The 20,526-nt window shown below is 37.2% G+C and overlaps 1 protein-coding gene across 4 annotated transcripts in view; it reads right to left on the minus strand.

Moving 5' to 3' along the window:
- STRN (striatin) overlaps nt 1–20,526 on the minus strand; it is a 79,224-nt gene that overhangs the window by 50,924 nt on the left and 7,774 nt on the right. For 3 of the 4 annotated variants that reach the window (XM_068156193.1, XM_068156199.1, XM_068156208.1), the window contains exons 2-5: nt 14,150–14,253; nt 6,371–6,444; nt 3,315–3,393; nt 1,037–1,201 (exon numbers count right to left, since the gene is read on the minus strand). In XM_068156193.1, the coding sequence (XP_068012294.1) occupies nt 1,037–1,201; nt 3,315–3,393; nt 6,371–6,444; nt 14,150–14,253 (422 nt within the window). Of the gene's footprint in view, nt 1–1,036; nt 1,202–3,314; nt 3,394–6,370; nt 6,445–14,149; nt 14,254–15,039; nt 15,062–20,526 lie in introns of those variants that run through there. The other variant, XM_068156220.1, reaches the window with a different exon arrangement.

The raw sequence follows: 20,526 nt of genomic DNA on the forward strand, positions 1-20,526 counted from the left end.
CCTTATGTAACCTGTGGGCTTGAAGTTGCTGCAGCTATCTGCTGGGTATAGTGAAATTTTACAAATGCTTTTTAAAAGACAGAATATGTCATACAACAGTATTAGCCCTTAGAAACAAAGGTGGTCTTGACTTTTGCCACATCAGTATAGGAAAGGAAAAAATAGATGGAGAATCTTCGAGGAAAGTTGTGCATGCTCATGCAGCACAAACTCCTGGGGAGCAGCTACCTCAAGGATTGTTCAGACATACAATTCTGCATCATTTTCCAAATTTTTCAGCTAAAACACCTTAAACGAGAACAAACAGATCATTTTTGTGAAGCCTCCACAGTTAGGTTTCAGATATAATTTATGGTTTTGGTTGGTTGGTTGCTAGTTGCTTATTTTTAAAAAACACATACCACCACTATAAAGATAAAAAGCACAAAATGGAAAAAACCCTCTTAAGTTTTCAACATTACTTAAAAGCTTAAGTAAGCACAACAAGCTTTCCATCTCCACTGACTTTTCAGGGTATTAGAAATATTAAAAGACAGAAATTACTATTTTACATTTCAGTCACATTTACACATGTATATCTACTGGTGGAAAAACAAACCCAAACTACTTTAAGGATTCAGAATGTAACAAGTGCCTTTCTTTTCAGATCCGGTTAAAAAAATCCTGTTGTCTCATACACACTATCGCGTAACAGCGCAGATCAGAAGAGAAAAGTCTGTAATTGATACAGTAACAGTTCTGGCAATACAAATAAACTGTTAAGTTGAAGCAACGCTGCCATCTAACCACCTACCAATCCTATCTCAGAGAGGCTTGATTTGACTTTTTGCTGCCATCCAACTGAAAAATAAAAAAATGTGCTTTTAAGCTGTGAGTCTTAAGAGTTACCTGCACACATTTTTGCTTAATGTAAAATGATGTGTTAGAATTGCTTTGATCTCCAACTAGGGAAAAAATCCCTCAATCTAACAAAAACTTGTTCTACACCATTAAGCACACTTATGTCGAAAGACAACAATGATGTCCTGATGCTTACCCGATCATTGCGTTTTCTTTAATCTGGCCTTCTGTGCCATTTACCATTGGCTCTTGATTTCTGTTTTCCTTCTCTGAAGCATCGCTTGACAGGCCCAGTAAAGCTCGCACTCGTTTTGACTTCACATCCAATATCGTGTCAGTGTACCCCACCTCTTGCAGATACCTGCAGGAACAGAATTCATGCTAATCTTCCATGCACAGCTCACTTATTCCAAATACTAAACAGAAACTTCTCCTTAAACTCATCTTCAACCCTTTAGCTCGGCAAAGTATGATGCTAATGAAACATGCTTATAAGTCATCCTGTACCAGCTGCAGAGGGATTGTCTCTTGCAGTACCAGCCTCTACAGGCACTGAGGGGAAAAAAAAAAACCAACAAAAAAACTAAAAGCCTAGCAGTCAGAGGTTATACAATACGTTATTCATTCATTTACTGAAATGGATGGAATAGCACTTTCAATTAAAACTACTTACAACCAGCATACAAAAAAAAAATCACCACAGTTGCATGTACAACATGGTCATTTTATTTTTCAATACATGGAAACTACACATAAAGCCCCACAATAAGTATCAGATATTATCCTTATGTAAGCATCATTAGAAGCCTAGAAAACAGAGGGCATAAAAACAGACTCTGTAGCTGTAGTTACAGGTAAGAGTTATAATTTCCAACACACTAGGTCTGATAAAATCTTTGTCTTGTGTTTTCCTTATTCTCCAACAGATATGCAAAACATTAATTTGCCTTGTATATAAGGGCTAGGCAGCAAGAATTCTGCACTAGCCTGTATGAAAAGCCTCAGCATCTAAAGTCAACTATTTCACCAACATGCCGTATAGTCTTTGGAGGCGGGGGGAGAGAAGGCAGGGAAAAATTAAAATTGGTCTCTGCCATTTTCTCCAGATTATGGAGTTAGAACTACTGTCTTCTCAGGAGTGATGGACTGATTAGACGGTCACTGTTCTAGAGAACTCTAAATAGAGAAAATCCCATTTCACAATAACAGCCGTTATAAACCAAAGACACACACCTCTCATACAAGAACATTCTCCTTCAGTTATTCAACAATATCCTCCACAAAGCCACATTAGGAGAGAAATGGTGATTGTTTGCTTTTTATATAGCAAACAAAACACCTATGCAAAACAGAACATCAATAATATGCTCTCTGTATGCAGTACTATGTCACTTAATTATGAATTGCACTGAGAAATAATGATGTGTCTTCAAAACTCACTGATCCAAATCTGTAGTGCTTTATTTACACTTACTCAACGTACATGCAAAGATTTGAACTCTTGCAAAAGGAAAGCATGTATAAGCTATCCAACAGACAAATTAAACTTTTGTAAAATTTCTTGGAAAAAGGTCCTTTAACATAAGCTCCAGACTGTCCTCTTACTGACTCACTCTCTCTCATTTAATCCTCTGTAATACCGCAAAATAACCCAAAAAGAGAACAGAAAGCAAAAGTTCTCCTAGCTGATTAGAAAACCTTAGAATCTATCTGCATATGGAAAGAATCAAATGCATGACAAAATATAGAGACACTTGGATGAGGTCTTTTACAGACCCCTTTGATTTAAAACAATGGTTGCAACTAAGGCAAAAAACCCCACCACACAAAAATGTGATCAAATACATTGGAAATTTATTAGCTCATTATGACCACAATTTTAAAACTAAATTTAGATTAACAACATTTTCTTCACTGAGACGAAATGAGAATCAGAAAACTTCTAGTGTGACTGTGTGGGTATTAGTCTTTTCTGCACCTTGATCAGGCTCAAATACAAGTTACCCTTTCCCAACACCAGTTATTTTTATTTTACATAGCTCTTCACAGAATTGTGTGTGTTGGTTTTTAATTGCAAAAAGAATTACGAAGTGTCATGACCCACTGTTCTCCCCAGCAGATTGTTTTATTATATGCAGTGAAAGAAAAGCAAAGATTAGGTGTTTGTGATTTGGCAAGGCTTCTCATCTGAAGTTCTGAAATATTAAAATTTTTCAAAAACCTAGGAAAAGTACAACAGAAGCCGAATGAACTTCATAGAATCACAGAATTACTGCAAAAGATCTTTAAGATTATCAAGTCCCACCATTAACCCAGCATCTCCAAGTCAAAACTAAACCAAGCCTGCTAGCTCTTAATGAAAGAAAAAGTAACAGAAAAAAATAAATTAAAAATCTAATAAGCTCTATCATGACATTTCATTACCAGATTCTTTCCCCTGAATTCATTATTCAAGTTCTTTTTTCAATACTTACTGTCTTAGCAGCTGTCGTCCTTGTTTCCATATTAGCTGACTGTTCTGTTGTGGTTGAATTTCTGTCTCATTCCCTTCATCTGGAAAAGATTGTTTAATTATGAACATTTTTTGCCCTGTCCTACTCTTTAAAAAGATGCCCATCAGCTTCAAGAGACAAGAATGATTTGTGTTTAAATGGTTTGTTAACAAAACAAAAAGAATTGCAAAGTGCCAGTTAAGAGAGGAAAACAGTACACAGCAGGTAATTATAGTATACATACACATAAAGACTGTCAGGTACATCATACTGTATGACAGCAAGTTCCATTAGTCATCAGTGCATTCCCTTCTGTCTCACATCCAAAAGCCCCATCTTACTCCTTTTCCTTTAAGGGCATATAATCAAATAGACAATCTGGAGTTACAGTTTAGCATTAACGTTCCAATATATTATATTGCTGCTTATAATTTAAGACTGAAAACGCAAACATCTCCAACTGCTATCAGTATCAAATGCAACTGCAGCATGACACCTATTTACAGCTCCCTGTGCAAACAATTTTCTTAATATTTGACCTTTCAACATAAAACCAATGGACCTACTCAAGTCAACTTTAAACTCATTCATATTTGTATGGCTTTTGTGGAAGGAAAAAAAAATAGGGATTGTTTTGGGTTTATTTTTAACCTGAAAAGCTGTTGAAAAATGTTTACCACATTTTCCACAACCAAAAATTTGTATCCAAACAGTACTATTCCAGGAAAATCCACCACCAAAAAAAAAAAAAAAAAAAAGAAAAAGTGGCTATTGTGCTGAGAAATTGAACTGAATGCCAGCAAACAACAGCTACACATGTATTTTCTCTATAGCTTCGTACTATATAATGGTGGGGTTTTTCCCCCTCCTCCAGGAAATGTATAAACATAGGCTTCCCAAGGTAAAAGATCTTGGTTTATTATCACTGAAAGCCTCTGCAAAACTTGAAACTCTTGTGGTCCAAACACTGAAGGATGAACAATCTTCTTATGTAAATGAAAATTAAAAACCAGAAAAACCTGTGGTATAATCCTATGAGTAATGACAAGCTATGTGAGGAAAGCTATTTCCCTCACTGGGAAGTCATTTACCTTCAAGCAACTGAATTAACACCACACACAAAACACCACACCACCCACCCAATGAAGCTATCAAAGACAAACCAGAATTCACATGCAAGGAAAGCCATATGAATTTTATTCACCTGAAATTCGCAGATCCATTTAATAACAACCATGGGAAATAATCAATTGCACAATGATTTTCTAACACAGCAGAGGTCAACTACCAAACCTCAGTCTGTACTAATCAAAATATGACTCAGGTACATTTGCCTGAAAAACACTTTTGACAGCAAGACCCCTCCTTCCACAGGCACTATGAAGTTTATCTATAGGCAAGAACCCACTTTTGCTTAAGTCTCCTCAAAACAGATGACCACTAGTATTAACAGCAGTTTACAGATGAGAATGAAGGAACCTCCACTATGAGCAAAGAGCAGAAAGAACTACTAGGAATACTTTCAATTTTTTTCCTGATTGGGCAAAAAAAAACAGAGGCAGGGGAAGGAAAGACATGGACTTACAATTACTTATCAAAGGCAACTACAAAGGAGCATGATCAAATTTCTATTTTAACTGTTTCTTTAATCACCCCAGATTTGATATAGAACAAAAACATACATTTCTGACAGCTACATATATAGAATGCAATAGGATAAATCAGGATAATGACATTTTAACAAAGCTAATTCCACTAACATTTAGTGGAAGTAATGCAATTACTATGGCTCTGCTGGGCAAGCCCGGCCTCGCACTACATTCCTCAGATGGAAACTAGAGCAATATGCTATAGCTGCATCTTGACAAATTACAAAAACCAAGGCTGTCCAGGGTCTTGGGATGATCAGGATAAAGTTTTCTAATGGTCCAGATACAGACTGTGGTCTTCCACTTATTAACACCAAACAAAAGTATTTCTTCAGTTAAAGAAATAACTTTGATAATAATGTGAAATAAAATCTCTCAAAAATTACATCACATCCTGGACAAAAAAAAAAAAAAAAGCGAGCAAAGTGCTGGGGCTGGAGTTTTTGTTTGAGGTTTTCTAAAATGACCCTTTGAACCCAATAAAGTAAGAATTAACCATGGCAGTAAACCAGATCATCCCTTCCGCAAACCAAGTGACAGATCTGTGATCTGCATACTTTCTGTAGTCTTCCTTTATGACAGGTGGTTCTACTTCTGTAACTGTGGTATGATCTTCAGGGAACTGAGACACAAAACCCATCACCTATTACTTCTCCTTTCATGGGTATGACCTATAAACAGAGTTCTGTATCCCTTTTCTTTATTTTTGTGAGGAAAGAATGGAAAGATAGAGAGAGGGATGAAAGGAAGTAATTTAAATTCTTAATTCCTCAAGTTCAGTACCTAAAACTATTTATGTGAAGTAGGAAGTGCAATTTCTAGAAAAAAAGTCAGCTTTCAAAGACCAAGGTTAAAAACTGTCCCCTCACAGCACAGCGATGAAGTTAGCTGTGTACTTTCCCAATGATCACTGGAATTTTGTAAATGAATTTCCCACTCTCAAACTCTCACTTATGGTTAATAAGCACTTTTACTATTTTTCTCCTGAAATACCACTGAGGTAATTGAACAAAAAAATTATGTACTACACATTTAATGCCCTTTGCCACTTACATTTTATTCAGAAAAATAATTCAAAGGTAAAATCACTCTCTAGCTATACGTCCAGTAGCTCCCTGTTCCAAAACATCCATACACATTACTGAGAAAAATTCTCTCCAGTTCATGTTTGGGGCTTTCTAAATCTAAACTCATACAACTTACTAATAGAATGTTTCAGGGCATTAGGAGATATTTTTAATAAGAGTAAAATAGAGTCTTTACATATTATATTTATTCCTATTGTTTACATTAGGTGACTTATTTTATCAACACTATCATTTCAGCATTTATGCAAACCACAGTTAAGCTTTTATGCCAGTAATTAACATATTTTTAATAAATCCTTACCAGAATCATAGTTTGGTGGCTTCATATCTCCCTGATTCAACTCTGTGCCATATTTTAATTTGTGATATTTAGCCCTGAAAAAAACAATTAACAAAATTAGCACATTTAAACAGTATCTCAGAACAGATAAATGTCACTTGTGTTCACTTGCAAAAGGCTCTTCTTACTTATAGGCTAAGAACAAAACAAATAATTGCAGCAGGACTTCAGACATGTAATTTTTCTTAATTATTTTTCTCAAGGCTGACACACAATTGCAAAGTGATTACTGATGAAACATTAGAAGAATGCAGATTTTACAAAATGTTCTTGCCACAAAAAAAGATTCCTCCCTTGTAGATATGGGCTACTCTCTGCTTCCCTGCCCGCACCCACTTCTTTCTTTTCCTTTTTTTTTTTTTTAAAGCCATCATTATGAAACAAACTTAACAAACTTCAATTTTATTCTTCAAAATGCTGTGCTTTCTAACAGCAACAGACCCTTGGTTAGAGCTATTCTAAGATTTAGCACTGCAGCAGCTCCGTCTACTCCAGCTTCTCTTTAAGCTGCTAGATATGCCACCCAACAAAGTTCAAAAACTGAGACTATTTTAGCCTACAGAAGGCCTATTCTAATAAGCCCCATAAAGCATGCTATACAATGTCAATACAAGTAGAAGAAAAAATAAAAATGCTTTTTCATTTGAAAAGTTTCATCCTACAGTGTCTATAGACTTTTAAACACAAAATAATGCCACAATAGTACAGCATTAAAAATGCACATCTAAGTTATCAAAGATTCATTAGAGGCGTCTTGTAACAGTAACAGAGGAACTGAGGCAATGAGCCTTAGCCAGTTTAGCAATGTGTTCCCCTATTCTCTCACATTCACTTTTGTGAATATTAAGAGACTTTTGCCTCCGTGACTGTTTTCTGCCAAACATGAAAATTTACAAGATTCAAAACCACCTGATTCTCTTAAATTTTTACAGACGTTCATAACTAGGTAGATAAGTGCCACTCATACTAGTTCCTACCCTGAACAACAAAGAAAGGCAGCAAAGAATTCAGGCAAAGTTGGGCATGCAGCCCGGCAGGAGTGGTACAGCCTGGCAGTAGTGGTATGACCAACTAGCACACACAAATATATACAGCTCCAGTGAAAATGTACAGTAGCTAGGTTTAAGGCAAAGTAAAGAAACATAGGGAATAAAGAAGAGAAATGGAGCAGAGGGAACCAAGCAACCACCACATAGGTTGGATTTGATGATCCTCGAGGTCTCTTCCAACCTTAGTTATACTGTGATACCAACATCAAGATGGGCTTCATTAGCTCTACTATTCTTCTGCTTAAAATTTCTTTTTAAATAATTAATGGGTGTGACACTTCGTAATTTATGAGGCAATTCTCACTAAGCTTGAATGACAGTATGAAGAAAGACAAGATAATGCCTTAAAACTACCAAACTACACTTGGATCTCTTAACTGCATCTCACACATCTTCACTGCATTACTATTTTGGGGTTTTTTTGCCTTTTCCTAATTCATCAAGAAAGCTCATTACTTCTAACAAAATGGTGCTGACAGAAGCAATGATTGGTAGTTCTTATGCTTCAGTATAAACAGAACAAGTTTCTCACTAATCCAGCTGCATTTTAGCTATAATAAACATCTAGTTCTGAATGAGGGGAAAAAGTACAGAGCGAAGAAATGTCTCATAGGCATAGTAAAAAAGATCAACAAAGTGAATTCCTCCTCAAGAGCTACAGCACTGAGCTCTAACTCAGATGATCAGCAACCGAACCAGGAAAGAAAAAAGGATGCACTTGAAATGTACTGACAGCAATAAGCGAAGAGTACACATTTTGGTCAGTACAGAAAAGAATAACCAAGAATAGAGAAAAATTAAAGCTCAGTGCTTAATTAAAATGTTTATCTTTCCTTTTCCAACTATCCGTTTTCTCCATCTCACTGGAAGAAAGATGCTACTCTGGTAAAACAACTGCATTTCATAATCATGAAACACTGATTCTGTTTACCTTGTCCTCCATCATCACTAACAAGAAGTAGCAAGTAATCAAGAACTGAGAAATCCTCTACTCCACCACTAACCTATCTCACCAACTTTAAACATTACACTTCAAGGTTTTATGCAGTCATCAAGTGACCCTAATGTTTAATCTACTTTGATTTGATTTAGAGATCAGACCTATACTGTGCTCAATTCCTGAAAATACTTTCAGAACATTTAGTTTTGTGGTATTTACTTTTGGATCATGGATCTCATATAATGTTCCATTATCCCCTAGGCATTCACCAATTTTCTTATCTAAGTCTTGTTAATTAATTTCATCTTAAGGACCAAAGCAAACTGTTTGTTAGATTAACTGAAAGATCATTCCTCACACCTTCCCCATTTGTTGGATCTCTCACCTTTCTCCAAAATCAGTTCTTTTTCTAACTTCTCAGTATATTTATTTCAATCTGCGCTTGCTCGTTTTAAAATTTCTTAAATCCCTCTTAAGTATTTCCCCCTATTATAAAAAACAGTTCAGCAAAGTGAGGTTATTAATTCACAGTATCACAGTATAACTAAGGTTGGAAAGGACCTCAAGGATCATCGAGTCCAACCTGTCACCACAGACCCCATGACTAAACCATGGCACCAAGTGCCACGTCCAATCTCCTCTTGAACGCCTCCAGGGTCGATGACTCAACCACCTCCCTGGGCAACCCGTTCCAATGACAAATGACTCGCTCGGTGAAGAACTTCCTCCTCACCTCGAGCCTAAACCTCTCCTGGCGCAGCTTGAGACTGTGTCCCCTTGTTCTGGTGCTGGTTGCCTGGGAGAAGAGGCCAACCCCTTCCTGGCTACAACCACCTTTCAGGTAGTTGTAGAGGGCAATGAAGTCACCCCTTTGCCTCCTCCTCTCCAGGCTAAACAATCCCAGCTCCCTCAGCCTCTCCTCACAGGTCTTGTTGCCCTTCTCTGGACACGTTCAAGTGTTTCAATGTCCTTCTTAAACTGAGGGGCCCAGAACAAACAAGTTCTATAGACATTACAAGCTATCTATAGCAGGCTTTTTTAACTGGTTCCTTCTCATCATGCAAAAGGTTTTTAGGCCTTTGCTATCCTTCTGTGTTTCAAGAGGACAACCTTGTGATCTTGTACACCGTTGATTCTTCAATTTTAAGGCTAAGCTGGACTAAGATTTCATCTTTCAGAAGATTTAAATTTGTACACTACAGGCAGAGGGCAGAAGAACTACACATGCAGCCAAAATACCATGTCCTAGCGAAGAGAGGCAACTGAAGAGCTGAAAACTCCCAAAAGTAACTATTATTTTAAATATTGCTGAGAAAGTAAAAACAACAACAAAAACAACACAGACTTTTGCCGGCACAAAATCACAAAAACCCAACACCAAAGTCAAACTTGAATTAATTAGAATCAGCCAGCATAAACTCAGGTATCTGAGCAAGACATCAGTTAGAAGATGTGAAACAGAAACAATGAATACCATGTCAGAGTACTTGACCTGATGAACTTGCCTTCAGCTCTACAGTTCAAAGGAATATTTTTTTAAAACAATATAGATAGCTGACAATCCATCAGGCAAGCACTTTTTATACTTCTTTAAGCAGCAAGTATGAGATTTTTTTTCAAAACTGCCTTATGGTACAACTGAAAATGTCACAGATGTGAAAGCAAATCATCTTTATAAAGCACACTAAGGAAGGAGTTGAACATAATGATTCAGACTCCAAAAGCAGAAAGAAATCTTGGCCATTCAGTTACACATATTGCCAAAGGCTATGAAAGTTCTTGCAATAGAAAACTAAATTATTTTCCATAGAAATTCTGAATACAATTTATTCACTTGGCATGTTTATATTTAATCCATTTCCACAATAATTATCTCCTGTCTACCTGCCATGCTTATTTTCAACGGTTTTGCAAAAAACACAGTCCACTTAAAAGCCTTAAACTGGCCCTCTGCAGTTCACATTGAACTTGACATTTCACAGCACTGAGATACTACTTACTACTATCACAAGAAAAAGCACATGTATTTTTTTGTGAGTAAGTGTAAATAAAAATCAAAGTTTCTCCAACCTTTGTATCACCTGGTAAAAAACATCTGGCTTTGGGGCAGGGGAAGAAGGTAGGTAACAAATCACAAACAAGCCTGTAGTGTCTGAAACATGTTCCACTTGGATGATTTACCTTCAGAAATTACATCTGAATTATTAACAGTATGCAGAGACTGAAAAATGAAAAAACTAGCTGAAGGAAGCAACATTATAAAAGGTATTTTCCATCTGAAAACTAGCCTTTGAGTTGTTTGGAAGAAAACTGTTCTGAAGCTCTGAAACTACCTTACCAAGCAGATATTCTTATTCAGGTAAGTATGAATGTTACTACTGCTCTGGCTTTGGCACTTCACTAGAGTTCTCTTTTTTTGATTAGCATTATGTTCTCTAAACTACACACTTGGAGACATTCAACACAGCTGCCTCAACATTTCGGGAGTTGCTGAGGGAAATGCTAAAACTTTCATGATTCTAAATTTTCTAAGACTGAGAGCAGTAAAACTATTCTGAATACTTCACACAGAAACGAGCGTGATCCCAATCGAAGAAGGCCACTATTTCTCGGAAATATTTGTCGCCAGACCTGAAGCATCTGATCCAGCTGTGCTGAGGGAGCATGCCAAAACATCCGTAGAAGATCTGGGAGCTGCCGCCAAACCAACAGACATAAACAAAAATGACTGCCAGGAACAGCACGGCAAGATATTCTACCCAGGGGAGAAGGCGCCAGCCTTATGCTGATCAGACACACAAGTGCAGAAAACAACATAAAATTAAATCAAGCATTTCTGGAGACGTGGCTCAGAAGTCCAGTTCTTTGGTTAAAGTATGTTGACAGGAAATGAGCTAGACTAGATGAAACAGGACATGTACTTGAGAGAAACTACTACTTTTCAGCTAGCTCCTGAAAATCAGAGGAAACAATGCAACTTACTGGTGGTGGAGCAAGTATTGATAGTAATAAAAAGTAATCCTCAACAGTGAACAGCCTGACACTGCAGTCTACTGGATGTTGGCAAAAATACACCAAAAGTGCTGTTGAATAGATGGTTGTGCTTAACTACTATCCACTTCCTTCTGAACTCTTTGCTATTCAGTGTTTTTAGACTCCTCAGCAGAAATAACTGAGCTTCCTATACACGCAGCAACAAGGTAATGTCACAATTACTAACAAACACCTAACATTAAATTTGTGGGGAAAAAAACATGACAATGCGTAAGTAAAACTTATTTTCTACCTCACCCACTACAATATTATGCAAGTGCAATGAAATAGAGAACACTGACAACCGTTTCAAAACATTTGTTTGATGATAAACAAACCAACCAACCAACCCCCACCACACAGAACACCTTCTATACAGAACAGCAGCTCTTAAAGCTTATATCTGAGAAAACAAATGTTGTTCATTTATTGCTCGTGGTTTCCTGAGGGCATTGCAAACACAGACTACCTTGGGCCACAGTTTCATACTCTGTCTTGTTAACTCATAACTTATTTCATCTAACTAAGACAGGTTTGGTACACTGAAAGGCCAGGGCAGAAATAAAGACAAAAATGCTTACTTGGCTCCTTCACACCATACCAATCTTACCCTAACCTGACCAAAAAGGTTTTCCTTCTACCTTGTAAGATCTTATTTTCAAGCACAGAGACCCCAGTAGAAAAAACCTGCCAACTGACTACTGCCTGACCTGGCCAATGGCTGATTTAAGAAAACTGCTGGGAAAGACAGCAGTGCTTCCAAGCTCAGTAGGGGCTGTTCTTTTAAGTATCAAGCAAGAATACTTGCCGAGAGACATTTCCAGCAGAAATACAAGACTCTTTCTTCAGAAACTGGCACATAACACTGCTGTTTAAAACCACAAACTCTTATAAATAGCCATGTCCAGTACACACCATTCACAAGCATCACATTTACTTAAAAAAACCCAGTTCAAACCCACACTGAAGCTGTCAAACTGGATCTGATCAGCTGATTGTAGCCTAGTGACCTGACTAACCAACTAATAACATACGTTGCAGGAAAAAAGACAACCTTTGAAAGATTGAAAGATACCTACATAAAAACTGATATTAAGAAATTACCAGATGGTTTTCCTTAATGACAGTGACTGCTACCTTAGGATTTAAATGCCTTAACTTAGGTGTATTTTACTGAATGCAACTGGAAGGCATTGTCACTGTCCCTGTGGACATTTGATTTATGTTTTTTTCTTTTACAAAGGCTCTCTGATAGCACATGCAAATAGATTTACTTACTCTGATAATTTCAGATAAGTTTCTAATTTATTTGGATTATGAAGATGAAGTATTAGAGATATCCCTAAGCAATCAGAAAAGGCTCCCTCAGTTTTCAAATAGGAATCTTACTCAATTTTTATACCTTAGGGTATACCTTCAACTGCACAAGAATATACACTCCATTGCTTCTTTTTTAAATGACTCTAAGATCCATAATCACACCTCAAACACAATGCTTTCCACAGCTGTAAAGAGCAATCTCCATTATGTATACAATATATTTGATAATTTTCTGTACTATTTGATATAAACTAATTACTGTAAGAATGCCTGGGCAAAAGGGCATCTACCTTAAGGATTCCTCTGAGAAATCCCTAAAGTTTTGGAAGGAAGGAAAACTGCAGCCCCCAGTCTACTGCTGGCCAGGAAATCAGCCACAGCTCCATGCTACCAGAAAGAGACAAGTTGGACAGTGCAAGCATGGTTCAAATACAAAGCAGCCCACATAATATGAGCAAATCTAAATGCAATACACTGAAGTACAACTACTAGTGTCTTTTAAAAATTATTTAGAGGCAATATCCTATTCCTCACTTGCATGTGTATATTTCTAATCTTATTTCTACTAATACAAACTATTTAAAATATGTTTATTTTATTCATATTTTCTTGAAGTAGGAATCATCTGATAGGAAAACAGTATGTAAGCAAGAACTGCTTTGCAGTAGTGCCATAAATACACTTTTTAGTCATGAATTTTTAAAGACATTTTACTAATTAAAAAATATTTAAAACTGAACATGTCCTAAAATAAATCAGTCAGAAAGACTTCTAAAAACTTGATTTTTGAAAGCGTAATGTGTTTGCCTCATGTATTAGCACAATAGGGAAGTATATGTAAGAATATAATGCTAAAGCAGACTGGGAACTACTAATGCAATCCCTGTGAAAAAAGAAACAGATATTTAACTAGTAAACAAGTGGTTTTTTTGACTCCTCACACAACTAGTCTCGAGAAGATATTCCTGTGGAGTCTGTCACACTGAAAAGACTAAAAACTTAGCAAGATTAAAAAGTAGTAATTACTAGACTGAAGATTTATTCAAGATTTCAGTTGTCAGAGAGTACTAAACAAAGCTAGTACTTCAAACAAAAAATGAGAATACACTGTAATTCTGAAGTATTATCGATAGAGCTGGTTGGAATTTTACCAAGTACTCAAGATTAATCAGCCACTGTTTTTATTTGCACGTCTTTGGAGCCACACTATCTTGGTTATTGTTTGTAACACAATACAGACATTTAGACTACCAGATATTTAGTACTTTAATATTTGTCAACTTGAGAACTGAATATATACAGAAAAAAATCTTTCTTAGTTTTGTCAAATACAAAGGCAAAAGAAAGTATCTGTCTTCAGAATTTCTTCATCATGTACTCATCACTAATGCAGTGTACCTTTCCTGTTTAAGTGCATATTCCAGCATTTTGATTCTTCGCACTAGATCCTTCTTCAGATTTTCTTGTCCTTTCCTTTCACCTTGAAGAAAGGCAATCTGGGCCTGCAAAAGGAAGTGTTCAATTTAGAATACGCTTCCTCAAAACCATTCAGAGCTCTTAAGTGTATCTTCCCCAACTTATTTTAAAATTTATTTGTATAGTTCAAAAGAAATTGGCTCACTGTGTTTCATAAATACTAAATGCTTAGACAAAACAGTGCATAGATAAGCCTTCCAAACTTCATGCTCATTACAGATAAAAAGAAAAATAAAGCAATTTTAGTTTATTTGACATAGTTTATTTCCTTTCTTGGCTAAACATTCAATAGAGGAGAAAGAATAGATACAAATAAGCATACAAAAATCCTTTTGCAGATAAAAGCATTTACCAACAATAAGCAGCAGAAGAGGTAAACGTTTCTGCTCACTAACTGAAGTAGTTACATAACTGGTGTGTTGTTCTTTAAATACATGTTAAATACATTATACTGGTCAAAGAACTAAGTACAGCATGAAGTACAGCTAAAAGAAAAATAAATGCCTGTTTGTAATACACTGTAAAGTATTAATTATAATACTTATTAAAACAGGTTAACGAAAGCTCTCCAGAAATAGTGTAATTAAGAGAATGGAAAAAAATGGAAAACACGCAAAGGTATTTTGGTGAGGAAGATGAGGCGAGAAATGGTATAGAAGCAAACAGAAGTCAAGTAGAAAACAAATACCTAACCTTCATTAAATTCCAGCAGAGAATACCTAGCTGCCTGTGAAACATCTTTAAATAGAACACGATAGTAAAGACATAATATTAATTCCTAATCAGGAAGGCAGAACTACTGGATTTTGTACCTCATGTTCAAATTAAGTCCATTATAAGGGGCAGGTTCTTGTGCTCTCAGAACTCATGAATACACTCTTAGACCAAAATACCTATGGGCAGTCACTTCATGCCTCAGCCTGCATTACAAGCCCCTAGCTATTTTCAGGATCAGCTTTCTGCCATCTTTGAAGCTAAATGTCAAAGCATCTCATTTGTCTCCTGAGAAGTCCAAACAAGTGAGAGGCAACCAGTCCACACCATCGCTGTTGACCATGAAGACCAGTAGGCCTTCCATTTCTATAAATAACCTACTGCAGTTCTATAAGCAGTTTTCTTCAGCCTGCACCAATCTCTAGGGAAAGCTAGGGAGAAACAAGAAGGTGTATCCTCTACTCATATGCCACAGTCTTGCAAGTAGTTTCTAGATAGTTTAGCTAATGGATATCGACGCTTATTTGACTTCAGATTTTTAGACCAAGGTGTCTCTAAATGCTATTTTCTCCTCACCAACTGTGAAGGAAATTCACACAACTAACTCAGTTGAATCTTGGGGCACAGGCAAAAGACCATTTGCTTGTGGCCACCTATAGCAGTAGCTCTAAAACATAACACCAGCTGACAGAATTTCACTGTTCAAATACAGCCAGTAAACAGCTTGACAGACACCTGAAGAATCCTTAAACACCCAGTCATCAACTAGAGCAGCCAGTTTATCACAAGTGAAAAAACACTGGCTGCTCTCCAATGAAGTTAGTATTCACCTTCAATGGGGGAAATGCATTTGACTGCCAAAAAACCTCAGGTGAATCAAAAGGAAGGCCTCTGTCATGCTGTCATCAAGCTTGTCCTCACGTAATATTCAAACTGGGATGAACAGAAAACTACAATTGAACTCTAACGTCTGCTTATACTCAGGCTTAAGGAAAGACACAGAAGAAAGAAATGCTGGAGCCTGCATTTCCTAAAATGAAAAATTTAACTGTGCAAGAAGCCTGTTAGGTCACCTAGGTCACCATCCCTCTCAGCTACAGCTCAAGCAACTTAGTTTGCAGTAACAGTCCAGACATATAGATTATAATGCACATACTAGCTAGTACACTGTGACAGTGATTTCCTCTCTTCTTGTCTCTACATAGACCCAGCAGAAATAAACAAGTGCCCTTCTAGCCAAAAAGTGAGAGAAAAATCAAAGCACAATACTAAGAATAGTAGAACATGATATAAAGATTCATTTCACTGGAACAAGAAAGATCATCCAAGGCCATCAGCACAGAGACTGAAGTGACCTATGATGTGATCTGCTGCCTGCGAGCAATTTCTACCTAAGAGCAAACTGACCAAACCAGCTGTAATGAAGCATTTTTACCCAGCACACTGGCAAATGGCCTGGCTCATACACTGCTGTACTGCAAAGGTTGAACCAGCATTACCATGCTAACAACTGAGGTAAAAATAATCTTCCACTGGTAGCAGCCGAAACAAAAAAAAAAACAAACCCACAACATTTCAGTAGAATTGGAAGGTTACTTTTGTATGAGAGAGATACATAAATGGATTAGATTAAGAAACATTATGACTCCTTCATGTGAAAATAGGCAGAGTCAAGGTTCAGGTAGAGGGCTTGTCTAACTAACCATGTGAGAAACAAAATTCAAAATTGTTACCAGAATCTCCCCGAGCACATAAACTAGTGAAAATAATGCTGCTAACTCTACCCCTGGAGCTGAAGCACCTACATCTTACAATTCAACATGAAGACAAAGAATTGTGCTCTTCCTCCTCACAGCCCCTGGCAGGCTGCATGTATCAGAATACAGAATTAACCAAGTAGGAAAAGACCTCTGAGATCATCCAGTACAACCTATCATCCAACACCCTCTAATCAACTAAACCATGGCACTAAGTGCCTCATCCAGTTTCTTTCTAAACACCTCCAGTGATGGTGACTCCACCACCTCCCTGGGCAGCACATTCCAATGGCCAATCACTCTTTCTGTGAAGAACTTCTTCCTAACCTCCAGCCTAAACCTCCCCTGGCACAGCCTGAAACTGTGTCCTCTTGTTCTCCTGCTGGTTGACTGGGAGAAGAGACCAACCTCCGCCTGTCTACAACCTCCCTTAAGGTAGTTGTAGAGAGCAATAAGGTCTCCCCTTGAGCCTCCTCTTCTCCAGGCTAAACAACCCCAGCTCCTTCAGACTCTAATCATAGGGCTTGTGCTCCAAACCCCTCACCAGCTTTGTTGCCCTTCTCTGGACACCTTCCAGCAAGTCAACATCTTTCCTAAACTGATGGGTCCAGAACTGGACACAGGACTCATGGTACGGCCTAACCAGTTCTGCATACAGGGGCAGAATGACTTCCCTGCTCCTGCTGGCCAGACTGCTCCTGATACAGGTCAGGATTCCACTGGCCTTCTTGGCCACCTGGGAACACTGCTGGCTCATATTCAGCCGTCAACCAGTACCCCCAGGTCCCTTTCTGCCTGGCTGCTCTCCAGCCGTTCTGTCTACAGCCTGTAGCACTCCATGGGGTTGTTGTGGCCAATGTGTAGAACCCGGCATTTGGATGTGTGGAATCACACACATAGCACAGAATAAAGAGCACTGGACGAAATACTAATTGATTCTTTGGACATATTTTATTGTCAGTGGTATGCCAATGCTCTTACTGATGTCCTATAACTTTTCCCTTCTTTCTGGACTTCTACAAAATCTTTGTGTTTCTTACACAGAAAGCATGCCGCAACAACAAAATGGAATTCACAACCCAAGAGCAGTCACCCCTCCAGCACTACACAAGCTTAATATAGTCAGGTACACTACAGATCAGTAGTCTTACTGGCAAATCAAGAAACAGAGAAGTGCACCAGTGGGCTTAAGAATGATTCTGCTCTCCCCTCAAAGGCTGAGCAGTTTCTAGTATAGTTTGTTCATGTTCTTCTTCTGAATAGCATCCTTACATGGAATACTCATTATTTTTGAGACATTCTGGCTCTGAAAATGAGAATGCTTACATTTGGTCATTTTCATAATATACAAAAAGTAAGAGGATTATTCCCACTCTTTCTCACAGGATATTAGCAACCCTTAACCCTCATTTATGTAAGTAATGGAAAACTGCAATAAAGTCAGCCTTAATAGACAATAATACATCACTTATATATGTAAGCTCAATTTTATTTAAGAAATTCTTAGGGATAATATTCAAGTTTATTTCCAATGCACGTAAGACAGTGTAACTGAAGTTTTATGCTAACAATAATACTGTAACAATCCAACTGTCACAAGCAGAATTAATTCTTTACAACGGCTGGCAATTAATTGAAAACATGCAAACAAACCTAAATGTTCATACCATAAATGAAACAATTCGTAATACATATGAAAACTGAAAACATTTAATTTAAACACCCAAAATGAGAAATTATGAGATCTAGCAGTATTTTCTCAGTCTCTAGAACAATACAGCGATAACTTCAGGATCATCATTCCCAGTTACAGTATTGAGCCCACACCTGTCTAAATGTCTGTGCACACATTTATAGTGCATCTGCTTTTAAACACAATGGAAAGTAAAGGCAAACTGTATAGCTACAGTTTTCTATAATGGGGAATGTAATAATCAATAAATTAATGATCTGCAACACTGTTCTACACTTGCACTTTGGCCACCCTGGGAAGGTCAGCCAAAAATGCCAAGAATTCACAAATACATGCAAAAAAACAGGTTCTGTGACAACTGACCTTCTAAGCTAATAAGGTTAAAATGCATCAGGTTGTGAACTAGTCATTGCAAATCTCCAAACCGCCTACAGGAATCACACAAAACCTCATATTGTTCTTTGCCTTATGGGTGGGGTGCATCATGTTCATAAAGCACCCAGCCCTGCCAGCTCCACAGAGAGGAATAAAGGCAGCAAATGCCTCAAGTTTATTCCAGGCTAAATACTACAGGTTACTGTACTACAGATCAGCTGTGAATTAAAATAAAGGGAGTAAGAAGGAAAATAAACGCATGTAACACACACACCCTCCCCCAAAAGAAAACAAAACAAATACCCCACAACCCCACAAACAAAGAAAACAAAGAAAAACAAAAACAAGCTAGAGAGTATTAAGAAAAGAGATAACTGGAACTGTATATTTCAGCTAGTCTAGTTTTTGCAGGTTTTTCCACTGCTATTTTGCAACATAACTTATCATCTTCATGTGCATCTGGTCTAAGTTCATGGCACTGCAGCTATCTTAACTATTCCATGTCTTTACCAAGAGATTTTTCAAATAACTTTCATTATGTTATAAAAAAAAGTTCTCATGAGCAACACCACTTGTTTTTTTCAAAGAAATTTCCCAAAAGACTCTACGATCTTATTACTGTGAAGCGGACAAAGGGGTGAGGCAATGTTTTAGATAGCACTGAGTTAGAAACAACCTTTTATAAAATGCTGCTGACTTCCTAATACAGGCTTAGCAGCTGTAACAATGTAGTCAAATAATGAAACGGCATCTTAATCAATCCAAATTTTATCAATATTTTTAAAAGTAATTTAATTGCTTAATGTTTAAAAATGTTTTAAAACTATAATTTGCACTTCTTGGAATCAGCAGCCACCATGACAAGGATGTAAAAACGTATATTACAACTGCCCATCTTTTTAGGCTGACACTTTGACATTACAAAACTGCAAGAAATTAATATTTACCTTTAATGGAAAAAGTGTAAAAAGAAACAACACTATGGCTGCTAAAAAAATTATGCATTTTCAGTATTTCAAGTTAAAAGGTGATTTATTTATTTTTTATGCTTAAGATTCGAGAACTATAAAAAAAACTTTCCATTATTTTCCTTACAATATTTATCTTGTATATCTAAAATAAATCTCACTCCAAATTTATGGGCACTTCAAGGCCAACAGGCATCATTTGGCAAAGAGCTACCAAGACACACTATTCTGTATATACTGCTTCCATAATACAACAACAACATCTTCACAGGTTAAGAAAAAGATAATGAATGAGGGAAAATACTGACTGCAAGAAAAGTGTTGCAAAAACCCATGTAGATAGATAAAATAACTAAATACATATACAGATGAATCAGCTTTGAACAGCTGTTCTCAGTGGTCTATCAAGATCTGCCAGGATTCTGCAGGCTGCTGGGGTGCTCAGTATTTTAGATTAGAGTTGGTTCACTGAAGCATTACATGTTTGACTGTAATTGTAAATATGTGTAGGTATGCCTAGGAGGTAAGAGGAGAAGAGATAAAAAGCAAGTATAGTAAAGGGGGGAAAGGAAAATATCAATGATTAGTACAACTGGCAAACAAATTTTCAGGCACCATTAACATTTCAACACAAATCTACTGGCATTCTGTGCCAGAGAGGCTTGGAAGCTTTTCTAAGTGCCTGTAGCCATTTAAGATAACACAAAGCTGAAGTGGAGCCACAGGCTGAAAACCAGTGGCAGGCACTGTGGCTTATATAGCTTCACGCTGCACAGAATATCATCATCCCAT

This window comes from Melanerpes formicivorus, unplaced genomic scaffold (assembly GCF_026170545.1).
Source record: "Melanerpes formicivorus ecotype bairdi unplaced genomic scaffold, bMelFor1.0.p_v2 SCAF_2, whole genome shotgun sequence".
Classification (NCBI taxonomy): domain Eukaryota; kingdom Metazoa; phylum Chordata; class Aves; order Piciformes; family Picidae; genus Melanerpes; species Melanerpes formicivorus.